A 20,064-nucleotide genomic window follows, 5' to 3' on the forward strand; every position below is an offset into this window, starting at 1 on the left:
TCAAAAAAAAAACAAAAACCATTTATTTTTAGAGACAGGGTCTTGCTTTGTCACTCAGGCTTGAGTACAGTGGCATAATCACGGCTCACTGCAGCCTCAACCTCCTGGGCTTAAGGGATGCTCCCACCTCAGCTCTGAGTAGCTGGGACCACAGGCATACACCACCATACCCAACTATTTTTTTTTATTTTTAGTAGAGATGGGGTTGCGGGGGGGTGTTTCTCACCATGTTGGTGAGGCTGGTCTCGAGCTCTTGAGTTCAAGCAATCCGCCCACCTTGGCCTCCCAATGTGTTGGGATTACAGGCGTGAGCCACTGTGCCCGGCCCAAAAATACATTTAATACATCTAACCCACCAAGCATCACAGCTTAGCCTAGCCTCCCTTAAACATGCTTGGAACACTTACATCAGTTGATAGTTGGGCAAAATCATCTAGCACAAAGCTTATTTTATAATAAAGTGTTGAATATCTCACAACGTTTACTGAATACCATACTGAAAGTGAAAAACATAACGGCTGTATGGGTACCTGAAGTACAGTTTCTACTAAATGTGTATTGCATTTACACCACCATAAAGTAAAAAAATCGTTAAGTCAAACCACAGTAAACCAGGGACTGTCTGTATGCCCAAACTAAACTCTTAATCATCCCCCTCAAATATCATTCTCCATGATCCTGTGATTTGAGTAAATAGCACCAATATCCACCTAGTTGATAAAGCCAGAAACTTGAGTCACTCTTAATATATGCCTTTCTTCCCTACCCCACATCCAATCTAGCAGATCCCAATGATTTTCCCTACAAAGTATATCCTGAATCCATTTTCTTCTCTTATCTCTACAGCCACCACCTGACGACAAGCTGCTTGCTCTGCAATAGTCTCCAAACTCTGGAACCGGTTAGGACGAAGAACAGTAGCTGGTGCAAAGGCTCTCCCTCACTCCCCTCTAACTTCCACACAGCAGCCTGAGTGATCTTGCTTAAAATCCTTTGGTGGCTTCCCAAGGCAGTCAGAGAAACCCCAAACTTCTCAACATGGGCTACAAGGCCTGGCAGTCACAGGCTTCTGCCTGCCTCTTCCACCTCAGTTCTCCCTCACTCACTCCTCCACCCTGGCCTGGATCATGTTTTCTGACCAGCAGTAAGTTTTTTTCCAACTTTGCACATGGTGCTCATTCTGCCTGGAGCATTCTTCCCCCTCCTTTCCTGGAGGACTTTCTCATCCATGGGATCTGAACCTAAATGTTGCCTCCTCAGACCATCCTCTTGGTCTCTCATTGTTTCTCTTCCTTCACAGCATTTACCACATGTGTAATTACATATTTGTTTGCATATTTCATGTAGATTACTCCGACTAGCATCTAATGTCAACGCAGAGATTACTTTCATTTGGTTCACTAGCAAACACCTAGCCCACAAAAAGGTAACTGACTCATTAATAGGTGTTCAGTAACACGTGACTGCATGGCTGCTGAAAGCTACCAGAGAACTGTCACCAGACCTGTTTCAGAATAACACATTTCCTGTAATCCACTACCTAGGGCTTTCTTGTCTCCTCATCACTTTTTACATTCGCTAGTTACTTTTCATATAGAATAAAATATAATTACATATACAAATATCACATGAACATATTCTTACCAGAAAAAGTATTTCTATAGAATGAAGCTTTTTAATAAAATACTTTTTCAAAAAAAAAGACACAGTAAGGCCAACTGTGCAAAATACTGTACAACAAGGGGAACCTTGGTTCTCCTACTAAACTATTAAACTAAACACCAACTTTAAAATTGGTTGCAACATTTAATCATAACATACCATAATTGGAAAAGTCAAGAAAAAATGGAAGCAAGTATAATTCTCCTTGTTCTAGTCTAGAGTTGAAATGTCTATTATCTTTATGGCAACAGTTTAAAGTCCCCACCATGTTTGAAGCTGTGGCAAATAGTTTAACAGTAAATGTGGCAAGCTGGTAACAGTTAAAAATAGCAAATCATTTGTATTACAATATTTTTAACTGAATTGGATAAATCACATTTTCTTTTTAAAATTTGCAATTAGGATAAACGGTATTTGCAACTTTGTGAACATACAGTATTATTTAGGTTTTGTTTTTTTTGAGACGGAGTCTTGCTCTGTCACCAGGCTGGAGTGCCGTGGCACGACCTTGGCTCACTGCAACCTCCAACTCCCTGGTTCAAGCCTCAGCCTCCCAAGTAGCTGGGATTACAGGTGCCCGCCACCACGCCCAGCTAATTTTTGTATTTTTAGTAGAGACGGGTTTCACCATCTTCGCCAGGATGGTCTCGCTTTCCTGACCTTGTGATCTGCCCGCCTTGGACTCCCAAAGTGCTGGGATTACAGGCATGAGCCACTCTGCCCAGCCAATAATTTAGGTTTTTAAAAACCCGTTAGTTGAATAGCAATTTTATCTGTCTGAAGTATACCCCCGTACATTCTCTCATGTGTTAGGCTTACTGTAGCAGTTGGCCAGGCAATAACTTGTGAGCAACTCTCTAGCAACATGGAAATTCTGGGGCAGCTGCTCATTGCTAGTAGCTTCCATAAATGTTTCTTTTATTTAATATCAATGAAAAGATACAACCACATTTCACATCATGATGCTTAAAAATCACATGATGATATATCTGATTTTCTATATAACTTCTGAGCCAATTCATCCTATTTAGCAGAAAAATAATTTTTTAAGAAGAGACTAAGAAAACAGTAACCAAGATGTTGAAAAGGAAAGTGAAAGTCTCTCACCCCAATTATTCATTATTCCAGCTCTTTTTCTTTAACCTTTCCAAAAGAGTTTAAAGAGAAAAGAAATGGCCTATTTACAAGCTAAATATAGCTGCCTTGGCTCAAAAAACCCAATGACATTGTTTTATGTTTTTTGGGGAGAGGGAGGTGGTATAGAAGACTTTTGTCTTTAAATGCTAAAATCAATACTTTTTTCTTTGAGGGGAGCAAATTTGAAATTTGCTAATTTTGCTCCATGAGAAAAAGTAGATATTCTCTAGACTTTTTAGTTGGTTTTTATACAAAATAGTCAGAATTTTTAATATCTCACCAAAAACATGGAATCTAAAAAAAAATAAGTATTTTGTGAACATATGAATTTTTGTACCTTGGAAATGAAGCTCTAACACCCTCTTTAACTAAGTACTCTCAACACCTCTGCTAAGTCACAGGGCAGAGAAATGACAGAAAGGGAAAGAGTACGTCTGTGTGTGCGTGTGGAAGGGGTGTGGGGAGCACCTCAGAGACAAAGGTGAAGGAAGAGGGGATGAAAGCAGCACATTCAGTGGGAGTGGTGTGCACTCTGCACCTGAGCCAGAGGTTATCTCCCCATGCCTCCAGCAGGAAGATAAATGACTTGTCTCACTCTGGTACATCTGAGGCGTTTCAGGAACACATTCTCCAAACAATCAAATAATTCTGGCTACAAATGTCATCGTGATGAGAAGGATCAATACTGGTTAGTTTCACCAACCATCTATATAACACTCTATTATTTTCAAATGACATTTGATTCTTTAGAGTTGTAAGTTTTTACATTTACAAAGACACACAAGGACTAGCCATAAAAATGTACACCCATTGTTTGTAAAATGTTTTCACTTGTTTAAAAAGGTACTGTGAAAAAATGAAGAACCAGCCAGCCGCGGTGGCTCACGCCTGTAATCCCCGCACTTAGGGAGGCCAAGGCAGGTGGGTCACCTGAGGTCAGGAGTTCAAGGCCAGCCTGACCAAAATGGAGAAACCTTGTCTCTACTAAAAATACAAAATTAGCCAGGTGTGGTGGCACATGCATGTAATCCCAGCTACTCGGGAGCCTGAGGCAGGAGAATTGCTTGAACCCGGGAGGCAGAGGTTGCCATGAGCTGAGATCACGCCATTGCACTCCAGCCTGGGTAACAAGAGCGAAACTCCGTCTCAAAAAAAAAAAAAAAAGAAGAACCACATCATAAGTTTTTGATCTAAAAATCAAGCAAAGCAGTATCACTAGGCAACAAGAACGAATGTAACATGGTGGCTGGGCACGGTGGCTCAAGCCTATAATCCCAACACTTTGGGAGGCTGAGGTGGGCGGATCAATTGAGGTCAGAAGTTTCAGACCAGCATGGCCAACACGGTGAAACCCCATCTCTACCAAAAATACAAAAATTAGCCGGGCATGGTGGTGTGGGCCTGTAGTCTCAGCTACTTGGGAGGCCAAGGCAGGAGAATCACTTGAACCCGGGAGAGGGAGGCTGCAGTGAGCCAAGACCGCACCACTGCACTCCAGCCTGGGCAACAGAGCGAGACTCCATCTCAAAAAAAAAAGAACTAATGTAAGAAGGAAAACTTCAAATCTCTCTTCAACATGTGGTCCTAGAGACAACATATGAGTCTAATAAGAAAACACAATATATTCTACATTATTCAGAATTTTTTATGTTGGTAATCAGGTTTAGAGAGTAAATCAAATCAAAGTTTATACTGCTTTATTTTTCTATGCAGCTACTTAGGTGCATAAAGCCCATTAGGAATATTAATAACTAATATTAATAATATGGTTAATACAAGTCAGGTACTGTGGGGCTTTACATGGGTTATCTCATGTCCTCGTCACAATAATAACAGTAGGTCCCTAATAATAGATCATTCTCATTTCACAGTTGCAGAATTAGAAATTCAGAGGCCGAAGGACTTGCCTGAGCTCACACAGCGAGTGGCAGCCGGAAGACGAACTCTGGCTGCTGCCTTACCCCACTTTATCCCACAGCATGGCACAAAACCAAATCCAATCTTAAGGCCACCACATGAAACCAAATGTAAAAATGTTTTGCAATATATACAATCATTAAGTTTGAACATGTTTATTAATTTTTTTTTTTTTTGAGACAAGGTCTTGCTCTGTCTCCCAGGCTGGAGTGCAGTGGTGCAATCTCAGGTCACTGCAACTCTGCCTCCCAGGGTCAAGCAGTCCTCTTGTTTCAGACCCCCGAGTAGCTGAGACCACAGGTGTGCACCACCATGCTCAACTAATTTTTGTGTATTTTGTAGAGGCAGGGTTTTAGCATGTTGCCCAGGCTGGTCTCAAACTCCTGGACTCAAGCAATCTGCTCACCTCAGCCTTCCAAAGTGCTGAGGTTACAGGTGTGAGCCACTGCGCTTGGACTGAATGTGGTTTAATTTGTATGGAAGATAAAAGCTTTTAAAAAGTCACAGATAGCACAACCAAGCACACAGATTTTACTATTTAGATTAAAAAACAAAAATATCTGTAGGCCAGGACTGATAAAAAATGAAAACAAGAACACAAAAAACAAAAATCAACGAAGAGTTCCACTAAAGTATTCTGGATCTACTGCAGAGTAGATGGGGATGAAAAAGTTTACCCACTGCATGGATTTAAAAATCCTTTTGAGGCTGGGCACAGTGGTCACGCCTGAAATCCCAGCACTGCAGGAGGCCAAGATGGGAGAATCATTTGAGGCCAGGAGTTCAAGGCCACCCTGGTCAACACAGTGAGACCTCATTTCTGAAAATAACAAAAAAACTAGCCGGGTGTGGTAGTATGAGCCAGTAATCTCAGCTACTCGGGAGATTGAGGTGGGAAGGTTGCTTGAGCTGGGGAGGTCAAGGCTACATACAGTAAGCCATGACTGTGCCACTGCACATTGGCCTGGGGAACGGAGCAAGACCCTGTCTCAAAAAGTAAAAAAAAGAAAAAATACTTTCAGTTCATTTTGCCAAAGGAAGAGTGATTATATTTGGAAGATTAAGATAAATAGCTACCATCAACGCAACAGATCGGTACTTTGGCCAAGTGCACTAAAGTTCAGTTCTCAAAACAAAACTATTTTCTTGATCCATATCAGCTCATTCTAATACTGCTCTGCTAATGTGGCTATAACAAGTTCTTTTGAATAAAAGGCATCTTGTAAACAAGATAGGTTCACAATATAGACAAAGGTGAATAGTATATAGCTAGGGAAAAACGAAATACTTTCAAGCAGGGAAATAAAAATCACTTCTAATTTCCAGAAATACACACTTAAAAAAAATTAGGTCACTTTTAACTGGAAAAAAATGTGTGACAAGCCAGGCACGGTGGTGGCTCACGCCTGTAGTCCCAGCACTTTGGGAGGCCAAGGTGGGAGAATTAATCGAACCCAGGAATTCAAGACCAGCCTGGGCAACCCAGCAAAAACCCCATCTCTTAAAAAAAAGGAAAAAAAAAAAAAGAAAAAACTTTGTGAGAAATTGCAATCTCGAGTGCTCACAGGCAGTATGAAAACTGTGACATGATTACATGAGAAGCATTTCAAAGGAGTTCATAAAAAGTTAACAATAGGCTGGGCTCACGCCTGTAATCCCAACATTTTGGGAGGCTAAGGCGGACAGATCACTTGAGGTCAAGAGTTCAAGACGAGCCCGGCCAACATGGTGAAACCCTGTCTCTACTAAAAATACAAAAATTAGCCAGGCATGGTGGCCCATACCTGTAATGCCAGGTACTCGGGAGGCTGAGGCAGGAGAACTGGCTGAGCCTGGGAGGTGGAGGTTTCAGTGAGCCAAGATCACGCCACTGCACTCTAGCGTGGGCAACAAAGTGAGACTCCATCTCAAAAAAAAAAAAAAAAAAAAAAAAAAAAAAGAAAAGAAAAGAAAAGAAAAGAAAAAGTGTTCTGGTGTCCCCTTCTCTAAAACAAAAGCAAATCTGACCAATTACATAGAAGACAGGCACTAAAGATGGCACTGTCCTAGAAAAATGTTGGCAATCTCTTTCAGCTAACTGGTTGCCATTAAACTTCTATTTTTCAGAATACATTAAAAACTGTGTTCAGCCAGGCATGGCGGCTCACACCTGTCATCCCAGCACTTTGGGAGGCTAAGACGTGCAGATTACCTGAGGTCAGGAGTTCGAGACCAGCCTGGCCAACATGGTGAAACCCCATCTCTACTAAAAATACAAAAATTAGCTGGGTATAGTGGTGCACGCTTGTAGTCCCAATTACTTGGGAGGCTGGGTCAAGGCTTGAACCTGGGAAGTGGAAGATGCAATGAGCTGGGATCATGCACTCCAGCCTGGGGAACAGATCAAGACTCTGTCTCAAAAAAAACCAAACTGTTTCCACTGATGAAACATCAGTTGAGAATCACTATTACAGTTAGTTTTCAAGGAGGTAAAGATTCAAACCGAACCTTTACCAAGCTGAATAGTGATTAGGATAAAATGTACCATTCAAAGTTAGTAAATTTACTATTAAACATTGCTTAAGATCACTTATATCGTTACTATAATAAAGAAAGAAGAAATGGTACAAAGATATTAGGAAAGTTCAGGATATAAAAATAACTATGTGACTATCAGTGTAACACCAAACATTCTTAAATAAAACCTTACATGCACTTAAAATAATGTGCTAAAACTTAATAGGGGAGTGTTAATTAATTGTATGTATGGGTGGTGGTCAGAAGAAGTTGGGAATGAAAGACAAGAAGAATGCTCCACAGATGCCATGTTTGAGTGCTAGTAAAATGGTTTGGTGGCCAGAGCTGTGGACTAGGAGTCAGCAGATTGGGACTGCGGTGTCTATTCTATTATTATTTACTAGGTCTGTGAACTGAAGCATCTCAAGGAATCTTTCTGAGTCTCCATTTTTTAATCTGTGAAATGCGGATAACAGTATATCTTGTTTTGCTTTTTTGTGGACCTGACACTTCAGGATTCTTTCTCCTTTTTAAATATAGCACTATATGATCATGAATGTGATAGCGATTTGAAAAGTGCAAAGCAAATGTTGTTATAAAACGTAAGATATTAAACAATTATTATAATTATATTAAACAATTATTATAATTATCAGTACTATGAATTAATTTTATTTTTATTTATTTTTGAGACAGGATCTCACTCTGTTGGCCAGGCTGGAGTGCAATGGTGCTATCATAGCTCACTGCAACCTCAAACTCCTGGGCTCAAGCAATCTCCTTCTCTCAACCTCCCAAGTAGGTGGGACTACAGGCACGTGCCACTGCGCTTGGCTAATTTTTAAAATTATTTGTAGAGACAGGATCTTGCTATGTTGGCCAGGCCGTTCTGGAATTCTTGGCCTCAAGCATTCCTCAGCCTGAATTAATTTTCTGAAGAAAGAAACTGGCACCTGTTTTGGGCTAAGAGGACTGGATACCCCAACTTGGTTGGCTGCGCATATCTGTGAAAGATAAGCAGGGAACATTCATCCAAGGAGTCCTTTGGCCATTATGCTTTTCTTTAAAGTAAGCTCACAAACCTTTTTCCTGGGTTAGGTACACACTCTAGGTAAAGAGTTCTGAAACTAAAGTCTACTTTTCATAACAAAACTATTTACTTGTTCCATCTCTTAGTTGTTTAATAAACATTTTCAGAGAATCATAAATTATTATGCCCCTAGCTTTGTTTAGCAATAAAAGGTAATATAGAAAGCAGCACAGTATTTTCCAATTCCGCTTTAGCACCAAGAACCCAGACATCCTACAGCCAGTCAAGTTTTCACCCAAAAAAATGCGAACATGAAAATTTCAACATAATAGAATACAACAAGTGATACCACCTATGTGTGCATGCACACACACCTCACAAAGTTGTATTAAAACTATAAGTGTAAACTTAAAGGAACTGATGGAAATTTTAAAAAAGAAACTAATTAAAAAGAAAAAAACTTCATTTTTAACGTAAATAAACATAAAGCTCTGGGTTTACAAGATTTGGATAAAATGTAACCACTCTGACATCTGATCAATTTCATCAAAAGGAAATTAAACTCAACTTTAAAATCTCTACTATCTCTGGCTGGGTGAGGTAGCTCACTACTGTAATCCCAGCACTTTAGGAGGCTGAAGCAGGAGGATCACTTGAGCCCAGGAGTCCCAAGGTTACAGTGAACTATGATCACACCACTGCACTCCAGCCTGTGTAACAGAGTGAGACTCTGTCTCTAAAAAATATTAATATAGTAAGATAAAAACCTCTACTATCTCTAATGTTATATACAATCTTTATTTTATATGGGATGAAATATTTAACACTAATCCTAGAATCAAGATACCCAATAGGTTTTTAGCAACTCAAAGTCCTTGCTTGACTATACTTATAGAGAAAATGGACCAATCATCCAAAAGAAACATAGTATTTTACAACTGAAAGTAGCAATTCTTTAATATTTAAAGCAAATCCAAATTAGCATTAATTAATAAATGACTCTGATTCTTTTTTTTTTTTTTAAGAGGGAGGGGGCTGTCCTCACTATGTTGCCCACATTGGACTTGAATTCTTGAGCTCAAGCAATCCTGCTGTCTCCCCAGAAGCTGGGACTACAGGAGCTTCAAATGACTCTTGATTGTATTATATTTCCAATACATGCTGCAGTGCAAATAAATAAATAAAAAAAATTAGCTGAAACTGAAGTTTCTAGAATACTTAGCTGGACCTCCCCTTTTTACAGGCCAATCATGGAGCTAAATGGTTACTTTGTTACACAGATTGAGGGAGTAAATCTCTGTGTTAATGAATACACTATCTTATCGGCTTCAAGAAGAGTAACCTCAAGCACAAAAAGAAAAGAATTAAGTGTAACTGAAGGTACCATGATTAGCAAAAACACTTTGGTTTCAGGAATTGCAAAGACAGACTGGCCATTACAGGAAGTTGTATTAATGCTGACAATGTTAAACTGTTTACAGAAAGTAGGAAGCTGTGGGATGTTCCTCCCACTGTCACACACACTGTCCTGTCCTACGTAACAAGTGTTGCTTATATTTCTCAATAAGTGAATATAAATTAAACAAAAAAAAAAAAAGTTGGAAATGACTCCTGGCCATTTTGTCAGTTTTCATCCATATCGCCAATTGTATCATCCAGCCAACCCCTGACTCCCATCTCTTTATTCATCTGAGTTACCAAATTATCTAGCTATTGTCACATAAGAAGGTTTTCTAAAGACAGGGTAACTCAAAAGTGCAGTGGCAGGCTATGTTGAATGTACAGCCAGAGTAGAGTATTTCAAATATTTAATTCAGTACTAAAACAGGCCACTTCTTACAATCTATTATCCTCAGTATGCTAATTTATAATAACTAGAAAGGTACCTTAAGTTATAACAAGAATGTGAATCTTATATTTTTCTTTTCCACAGTAAGCTATTTAGCTGACCCATGATGGAACTAACCAAAAAAGGAAATGTTTGCCTTTGGGAACTTAGAAAGAAAAACATTCATGTTTACACCCAAAGTTATTACTAACAAATGAGTAGTCTGCTAAAAACCTAAGCTGTGTTATCAACACCCTATCCCTTGTCCCGAAAATTGATTAAAGGGCAGTTGTTCATCTTAGGCAAAATGTTAAGTCATGTAGGGCCTTAAAACCTGTCAGTTTTTAATTTGCATTAATAAGTTTAATAATCAAATCATTAGTTGAAACGAAAAGGTTAATTTTAATTTTAGTTATTTTATCTGCTAACCTCTATTTCTTCTGATGTTTACCTTTCCTATCCAAAATTCAAAAATATGTTGCTAAACGTAACAAAAACACATTTCAACCCCCCCAAATAAAAATTATAATTACACAAGAACTGTCCACTTCCTAGAAAATTAGGAAACTATTATAGAAATAATCCATATTTCCCAGAAGGAACTTAATGTAGAATTAAATTATATTATATATTTTTTAATTTTTATTTTTTTGAGACAGGGTCTCACTCTGACGTTCAAGCTGGAGTGCAGTGGCATGATCTCCACTCACTGCAACCTCCACCTCCTGAGTTCAAGCGATTCTCGTGCCTCGGTCTCCTGAGTAGCCAGGACTACAGGTACATGCCACCATGCCTGGCTAATTTTTGGTTTTGGTTTTGGTTTTTGGTAGAGATGGGGTTTCACCATGTCAGCCAGGCTGGTTTCCAACTCCTGACCTCAAGTGATCTGCCTGCCTCAGCCTCCCAAAGAGCTGGGATTACAGGTATTTTATTTTTTTAGAAGATCTTTGTAATTAAGAATGTCTGAAAAACAAGGAAATAAAAGTGTCAGGCACTATGCTAGCGGGAGAGAAAAAGACAAACTAGGCATACCAAAGGACTTCTACTTGACTGACAGCCACACATGAAAGCTGTGACTCTAACACACATAATGGGTACTGTGAGGAGTGACAGGAGTAAGCATGCTAGGGAAAGCAAAGGACACGGAGATCTCCATTCTAGCCAAGAAGACTGGAGATGCTTCAAATAAAGAGACACAGCCCCTAAGGCACTGTTCCTGGGGAAAGGGAGGGGGCATGGAGCAAATTCATCCAAACCACCTATGGCTATTTGCTAAAAACACAGATCACTGGGTCCCATCCCAGAATCCAGAATCAGATCCTCAGGTATGAAGTCTGAGCATCTGCTTGTTTGTTTTAACAAGCATTCCAGTCCATGGGGTCCATGGGCCACATTTAGTGTGATTATCACTACATTAAGTGAAGGGTAAGACCTAGTAACAGATAGGGTAAAGAATAATTCTGGCAGAGGGACTACGCATGACGAGAGCTATAGAAGCAAAAAATTAGGGTATGTGGGAATCAAGAGATTACAGAGTATGTCCAGTGGCCTAATGAAATATATTGCTGGAATCACAGGTAAGCTAGCTAGAGTCTTGACTCCCACAAAAAAGCTGAGCTCTGTTCTGAAGACAATGGTGAGCCACCAAAGCTTTCTGAGCAAACCAATGCTGTGTTTGAACAAGACTGCCTTGGAGTCCAAGCAAGAGGTAGCAGGACACAAAACAGAGGAAAGGAGGGAATGAATGCAAGAGACATTACAGAGGTAGAAAAATCAGAACTTGGGGAGCTGCTGCATGTAGATGAGTAGATGGAATTGATGATGACTTTGAGGAAAATTTTAAGTAAGCCAAGTGCCTTCTCAGTGCCTGACACTATGCCAAGCACCACAGCACATCCAAGAGTTTAAGAGTCATTAAGTCAACATAATAATGGAGCATCTATATGTGTCAGGTGCTATTAACAATGCTGAAGCCACGCACAGTGGCTCATGCCTATAATCCCAACATTTTGGGAAGCCAAGGCAGGAGGACTGCTTGAGGTCAGGAGTCCAAGACCAGCACTGGCAACATAGCAAGACTCCGTCTCTACAAAATTTTTTTTTTAAATTAGCTGGGTGTGACAGCACACACCTGTAGTCCTAGCTACTTGAGAGACTGAAGCTGGAGAATCACTTGAGCCCAGGAGTTGAGTCTACAGTGAGCTATGATCACAACAGGGCACTCCAGCCTGGGCAACAGTGAGACCTTCTCTTAAAAAACAAAAACAAAAAAACAAAAAACAATGCTGAGCGTAGACTCAGGAAAAAAGAATCTCTGTCCTCCAGAAGTTTAAAATTAGGTCTTGCTCTGTTCCTCTTTTCTTGTCTCTACTTTTCATCATGGAAAAAAGTATTTCTGGAACTTATCTCTCCTCATCTTTGAGGACTTCTTTGCTCCTTAAGGATCAACTGGCTCAAGTCAACAACAAGCAGGTCCTCATCCTGAGTGGTTTTACCTATTCGTTCTTAATCACAAAGATATACTTAGGGATGCTTTCTCAACAATGAGGACTTGACAGTCCTGATGTGAGACAGTTAGACGTCAGCTTCCAAATTAAAAAACTGTCCATGAAACACAACTTTAATTAAATGGACTTAGGGCAAATACAGAACTTCCCCACAGAGAACTTTCAGGTATGCAGTTCTTTATTTATTCATTTAATCCATATGCACTGTATGCTTATTACAGATGAATGTTTCTTCTCTGACCTGGAAGGATGAATAGAGCCTGACAAAATTGAGTTGAAAGTGTGTGGTTTGTTGAGAAAATGAACTAAGAAGAAAGGAGAATAAGCAGCACTTAAAAACAGGAGGTAGATGGCCAAGCACAGTGGCTCACGCCTGTAATCCCAGCACTTTGGGAGGGCAAGGCAGGCAGATCACCTGAGGTCAGGAGTTAGAGACCAGCTTGACCAACATGGAGAAACACTGTCTCTACTAAAAATACAAAATTAGCCAGGCGTGGTGGCGCATGCCTGTAATCTCAGCTACTCGGGAGGCTGAGGCAGGAGAATCGCCTGAACCCAGGAGGCGGAGGTGAGTCAAGATCGCGCCACTGCACTCCAGCCTGGGCAACAAGAACAAAACTCTCTCTCAAAAAAATGCAAAAAAAACAAAAAACAGGAGGTAGAGTGATGGGCGATGGAAAGGGGTATATGGAAGAACTCATGCAAGCAAGTCTACCAAAAATAAAGTAATAAACATTGATCAAAGGACAAAACTAACCAGAAATCTGGGAATTGGATGGAGGTCATTTGTCAAGTTAAATTCATCATTTTCAACATGCAATACTGGCAGCTACTTAATTTTAACAATAATGTGAGACAGTCCCTGCCTTTCAGAAATAAACACATTACTTGAAAAGACAAGATGCAAACATGATAGAAGAGAACTATACAAGAAGGTAAATAATCAAATGCTAGTTGAATGACAGATATAAAAGCCATAATTCAGATATAGTCAAAATTAAGGTGTCAGTTTTATAAAAAGCTATCGTGAACACTTTCCTGGAACTTTTAAAAGGCAAGACTGCTTCTAAGTATAAATAATAACAGCAAGGACTGCTGGTTGTACATCACTTTGCAGCCACACCCATTAATGTGGATTAATGTTGGTGACATCATCAAACAACTTCCTAAGCAGCTTATTTATTTTTTTTTTGGAGATGTAGTTCTGCTCTTGTTGCCCAGGCTGGAGTGCAGTGGCGCGAACTCGGCTTACCGCAACCTCCGCTTCCAGAGTTCAAGCGAGTCTCCTGCCTCAGCCTCCTGAGTAGCTGGGATTACAGGTGCCTGCCACCACACCTTGCTAATTTTTGTATTTTGAGAAGAGACGGTGTTTCACCATGTTGGCCAGGCTGGTTTCAAACTTCTGACATCAGGTGATCCACCCGCCTCAGACTCCCAAAGTGCTGGGATTACAGGCATGAGCCACCGTGCCCAGCCAGCAGTTTTACTTTTAACTGTCACTTCATTTTAATCATATTAGAGTAAAACACTTCAGATCTGAACTACCTCCAAATTGCACACAGTCTAGATTTCTATCACTGCTGGAATCTTTCTGATTTTTGGCAAATAAAACCCAATCACAGCATTCACAGTTAAATTACAAAACACTTGATTAAAAATTTGTTTCAACTGTATTCTGTATCTTTAACCTGGATTGGATACTTTTATTCCAAACCTGTCTTCAATGCTGTGTAACAGCTACAAAGCATTTTATGGGTAGTCTCGTTAAAGAAAAAAGGGGAAAAATGCCTGGCACAATGCCAGCAATTTGGGAGGTCAAAGTGGGCACATCACCTGAGGTCAGGAGTTCGAGATCAGCCTGGCCAACATGGCGAAACTGCCTCTACTAAAAAGACAAAAATTAGCTAGGTGTGGTGGCACGCGCCTATAGACCCAGCTACACAGGAGGCTGAGGCAGGAGAGTTGCTTGAACCCTGGGGGCAGAGGTTGCAGTGGGCCAAGATCACGCCACTGCACTCCAGCCTGGGCAACAGAGACTCCGTCTCAAAACAAACCCCCCAAAAACAAAAAAACAAATTTCTGAGGCTACAATTTTGGATAGATACATTAAATTATGGAAGTCAGTGAAAAAAGTGTGCTAAAATCAGATACAGGTTGAGTATCCCTTATCCGAATGCCTGGGACCAGAAGTGTGTTGGATTTTGAATTTTTTCAGATTTTTGAAATATCTGCATACATATGAGATATGCTGGGAATGGGACTCAAATCTAAACTAGAAATTCATTTATGTTTCATATATACCTTAAGATATGTAGCCTAAAGGTAATTTTATACACTATTTTTACACGTAGTCATTAGAGACTAGGACACATTAGGTCTGTGCCTTAGCCTTTCAGTCTGTTCCTCCATCTCAAATACTTTTAGATTTGGGAGCATTTCGAATTTTCGCATTAGGGATGTGCAACCTGTATTACTAAACATCATTAAAATAAAACCACACGTTTTAAAAGAGCAAATCTCTTACCAGTTGAAATTCTCGACGCCGGTCATAGGCATTCTGTATGCCGCTGTCTGCCCATAATGCTCTTATAGCAGGAAGATATTGTAAGAAAACCCTTGTTTCCACCATTCCTTGGGCTGCCAAGGGGGCCCGGGTATCAAACGACATCATCTTATCTCCATGTTGTTGGTTTGAGTTGTCTCCCCAGGGAATATGAAGCTTCTCTCGAGCATCAACCAGCACCCTCATACCTTTGTTTAAAAAGAAGAAAAAAAAAATTATGGAGAGGAGTCATTACATATTATCATAAGTTTTTATTCCAGTATTATTTCCTTATACTTCTGAATTAACCTAGACAAACCTTCTTCAAAAATGAAGACCAACATTGAAAACAAATGTAACTTCTCAGAGGTTAAAAAAAATAACAGTTGCTCACTGTCTTAAAATTAGAGCCTTGAAAAGCAAATACTATTAGCACAATTCCTCTTTCTGAAGGATTTTTAACATGTTCCAATTTATAAAATAACTTCTAGGATAGAAGGTAGTCAAAAAAGAATCTAACTCAAGAAAGAAAAAGAAGTTATGCTGCACAGACCAACAATGTCCAAGCTCAGAAGAAAACAGATACAACCAACGTTTTACGAGCCTAAAAGATGTTCATTTATGAAACACTAAGAACCAACTACTATAGCTCCATGTTCTGTTTGTTGCTTCGGCACCCTAACCCAACATTGAGTCTTCTAGCAACACATTCAAAATTTAAAAACTTCTTCCAGCCCAAGTTTCAATCCAGTTTAAGTTACAGGATGGCCTTCAATTTCCCTAAAAGGGAGGAAGATCAACTGCAAAATAATACAAAATCGGACTCCAACTCACAGAGGTTAGTTGAAACTCATTTTTCCTATCACTGATCTATTACTTTTATTAAGTTTGATCAATCTGAACAGTCACTTGGCTATTAGGAAGTCATCTGAATAACTGAAAAACGGGTGGGTTTTTTTTGTTTTTTTTTTTTTGTTTGTTTGTTTTTTAATAGAGACGAGGTCTGGCTATGTAGCCCAGCTGGTCTGGAACTCCTGGGCTCAAGCCATCCTCCCACTTTGGCCTCCCAAAGTGCTGGGATTGCAGGAGTGAGCCACCACGCCCAGCCTGAGAAACTGTTCTACTGTCAAATTTCATGTCAACTTGAAAAAACTAGATTCCTGATGACTTACATCATCTCATAATCAATGCTCAACGTAGATCACACTTACAACTCAGTGTACATTAAGAACGAGGTGTTTACCAGGCTCACAATCAGTTAACATGTTGATGCTATTCATTAACATAATTCCTTAAGTTCAGCTGCATCAGGTTACAAAGGTACCTTCAATTAAGGACTGTCAAGGCAGAGTCTGCAGCCTTGAAAGAGACCTTAATTAGTTTTGAGCTAAACATTACAGCAGGATAAATACAACTGTTCTTTATAGTTTAACTGCAGAGGTACTAGGGCTAGAGCTGGCTGTGGTCTAGTGATTCTCTCTAATTCATTACTCCATAATGCCTGGCTCTTCAGGCAGTTTTCCTTTACCCAAACGCTGGAAGCTCGCGAGGCGGTTGGTGGGGGGGGGGGGGGGGTGTGACATGCAGAAGTCCCTTATGTACTTCCTGAACAAAAATCCCACTTAAAAAGACCTGCAATCTGTAGCAAACTCCTAAACTGCTCCCCAGATAAAATAAAATCCAGATGCACCTGAGTTACCAGGCGCTGCACCTAAATTTTGCCAGAATGCCTTTTCTATAGAACATACTTGACACGCAGAAACATGTGTTAATTATCTTTCAAATGACAAAAACCATCTTTTCGATTTCTTTGAATGCCCAGAAATAAACAACTTGTTTATTTTTCACTTAAGAACAAAGTTTAATTTTAAAACTACTGTCAATAAAGAGCAGAGCCAATTATCTAACTCAACACTCATTCATTGTCTCCATCTGTACAGGATCCACATGACTTTTAGGCCAGTCTTCTTACTACTACATTTCATCTAAATAGAAGCAGTGGTACTCCCTTCCTGCCAGCCCCCAGTTACTTAGCGAAAAGGAGAGTGGAACGTGTTGCACAGAAATTACACGTAAACATCCTACCTGACCGTGACACTGGGGCGAAAAAGCACAGATGCTACTTTTTCATACTAACTGTATGGGTCCACTCTCTCCTGATTCCAGTACAGTCAACCTGACACTCCTCAAGTTTCATATTCTCGCCCAAAAGGAGGCTGTCACCCTACGCCCTTGACAAGAAGTCTCGGGCAAAAGGTTCCCTTATTGCGACGGTTCCAGAACTCGCTTGCTTAGGAGACGGCCAAGGAAGCAGGGAGTTGGGAGCGCATGCGACCCCATGTGACTCGGGTCACTCAGCCAGGGTAGCGAGGTTCGGCCCACATCGCCCGAGCAGGGGATGGGGGTGAAGCGGCTAGGGCTGCTGTTGGTGTTCCTGCCTCATCCGCAGCGGGGAGGACAGGAGAGGTCTCCCCACACCCCGAGGCAGCACCCAGCTCGCCCCACTTCCCTCTCGCAGGGGGAAAGACCAGGACGAGGTGGGGGGTGGGGGAATGGCCGTGACGCCCACCGGGGAGACAAGCGGGAGAGCAGGGCGACCCCGAGCATCCTCTCGCCTGGGGCGCGAGGGCACCCCGGGCGGGCAGGGCCGGTTCCCGGGGCGCGCCCCCTTCCCGCCAGCCCGCCCGCCGGGCCCGTTCCTTCGCCAGCGACACAGCGGACGAGGGCGGTGCCCGGCCCCGCGCCCGCCGCCGCCCCAGCCCCCCTGCCCTTAACCCCCGGCCCCCATTCCCGGCCCGGCACCTTTGATCACGTTGCTGTAGATGGTGGGGCGGAACTCCTCGCGCGCGCGCTGGTCGAAGTCCTGCCCGTGGATGATCCGCATCTGCTTCAGGAAGGTGGACTTGCCGCTCTCGCCCGCGCCCAGCAGCAGGATCTTCACCAGCCGCTTCACATAGGTCTTTTCCCGAGACAGGCATTTGTCGATCTCCTTGGACTTGCGTTGCTGCTCGGCCTCGCCACTCGTCAGCAGGCAGCCGGGGAAGCACACGGACAGCACTGACCGCGACGGCAGGAAGTCCGCCATCTTGCCGCCGCCGCCGCCGCCTCGGCGGGCCCCTCCGGCTCCCTCCACCTCCTCCTCCGGCGGCGGGCGGCTCCGGCACCGAGGCTCGAGGGCGGGGAGCGCGGCGGCGGCCCGAGCGCGCCCAGGGAGGGAGGGAGCCAGCGAACTGACTCGCAGGGCGGGCCGGGCAGGGCGGGCCAGGACAGCGGGGGAGGGAGGGAGGGAAGGAGGGCGGGCCCGGCCCCGGAGGGGCGGTGGCCCCGGAGCGTGCGCGCTCCCGCTGCCTCCCGGAGGCGCGCGCGCACGCCGCGGCCGCTTCCCCGCCTCCCACCCTGGGCGGCGAGTCACGAGCTCGGTGTGTCGCTCGGGTGCCCGTGCCCGCAGCCGCGGCCGGGCGCGCGCGGGGAGGGCTGAGGAACCGCGGTCACATGGGCCAGGCTGGGGAGCCCGACTTTCTGTTTCCCTTTCATGGCCTGAGCCCACTTGTGGGCAGAAGGGCTCCTTCCCCGAGGCCGGGAGGCCGGAGACCAGGTCCCGGACGCGGTTCTTTGGGCTCCCACATAGCCTCCCTTTCTCCCGCGTTGCGCGCCCGCTGCCCGCTGTCACCGCCCACCCGACCCATTTCGAGGCCACGGACTCGAAAGTTATTCGAACAGAACAGCCGGCGTGAGCCTGGCAGGCCTTTGGTGCATTTTCTTTATTTCATTTTATTTTTTCTTTTTTGAGACGGAGTCTCACCCTGTCGCCCAGGCTGGAGTGCATTGGCTCGATCTCGACTCACTGCAACCTCCGCCTCCCAGGTTCAAGCCATCCTCCCGCCTCAGCCTCCCGAGTAGCTGGGAGTACAGGCGTGTGCCATCACACCCGGCTAAATTTTTTGTATTTATTTTGAGATACAGGGGCTCCCCCCTATGTTGCCCAGGCTGGTCTCGAACTCCTGAGCTAAAGCGATCCTCTAGCCTCGGCCTCCCACAGTGCGGGGATTCCAGACAGAGCCACCAGGCCCTGGCCTGGTGTGTTTTCTTAAAGTGACTCCCTTGACCTTCTAGTCTCCGAATCCCAGAACGGTAACCAGACGTCGTCCACCCCCACTTCCAGCTCTTTCTGGCATTTTCAGACCCCTGCCAGGGCTCTCTGTGAGGGGAAAGAACTGGAGTTGATGTTCACTTGAGACGTGCTACCAGGGGCATTTAATGGCTCACTCATGTGCATTCCACCTGGGCTGTGATGTGACTTCGGGGACGCTTGGCCGCGCCGGAATTAGCGAGTGGCAGCAGGAGGGTGAGGTCATGGTGAAAATCCCCTACACCGGACACTGTGATGTAGGCTCTTCCCAACAAGGAAGCAGATACACAAACACAACGAGGAATGGGAGCACGCAAATTTTAGCTTTCCTGCCAGATTACAGAGGATATGACCCGTCCAGGGACTTTTTTTCTGTCCTAACAGCAGATTCAGGCCAGGACACCTGAAAGGAGGCCAGGAGACAAGCCACAAGTGACAGCTGTGGGTTGGCAGAGAAACTGCTTAACCGGGACCCCCGAGAGCCGATCTCTTCATTCTTAGTATTTAGTTTCAAGTGGAAAAAGCCACTTTGGTCTGTCCCTGTTTGGGGCAATGCAACGTAGCTTTCGGCTCCTGTGGCTCAGAAACTTCGTATGTATAAGGGAGCGGAGGTAAGAGGTCAGCATTCCAAGAAACTCCCGAACAGGTTTAAATTTTAAAATCGGTACTAATCAGTTACTCCCTGGGGTTGGGTTAATGACTGAGAAGCCTCGACTCAGTAGATTGGCTGCAGTAAACAATGCCTGTAGTAGGATTATCTCCTGTGGCTCTGGCAAGCCCAGAGGGTGGACAACCTACAATATACAAGTAGAGTAG

At 43.1% G+C, this 20,064-nt stretch overlaps 1 protein-coding gene across 1 annotated transcript in view; it reads right to left on the minus strand.

Moving 5' to 3' along the window:
• GNA13 (G protein subunit alpha 13) overlaps positions 1-18,434 on the minus strand; it is a 46,196-nt gene extending 27,762 nt beyond the window's left edge. Inside the window, exons 1-2 of the mRNA XM_511632.7 lie at positions 17,922-18,434; positions 15,102-15,328 (exon numbers count right to left, since the gene is read on the minus strand). Of these exons, the coding sequence (XP_511632.3) occupies positions 15,102-15,328; positions 17,922-18,204 (510 nt within the window). The 5' untranslated portion in view covers positions 18,205-18,434. The remainder of the gene's footprint in view (positions 1-15,101; positions 15,329-17,921) is intronic.
• Between the last annotated feature and the right edge of the window lie 1,630 nt (positions 18,435-20,064).

The sequence above is a fragment of the Pan troglodytes genome, chromosome 19 (genome assembly GCF_028858775.2).
Source record: "Pan troglodytes isolate AG18354 chromosome 19, NHGRI_mPanTro3-v2.0_pri, whole genome shotgun sequence".
NCBI classification, from domain to species: domain Eukaryota; kingdom Metazoa; phylum Chordata; class Mammalia; order Primates; family Hominidae; genus Pan; species Pan troglodytes.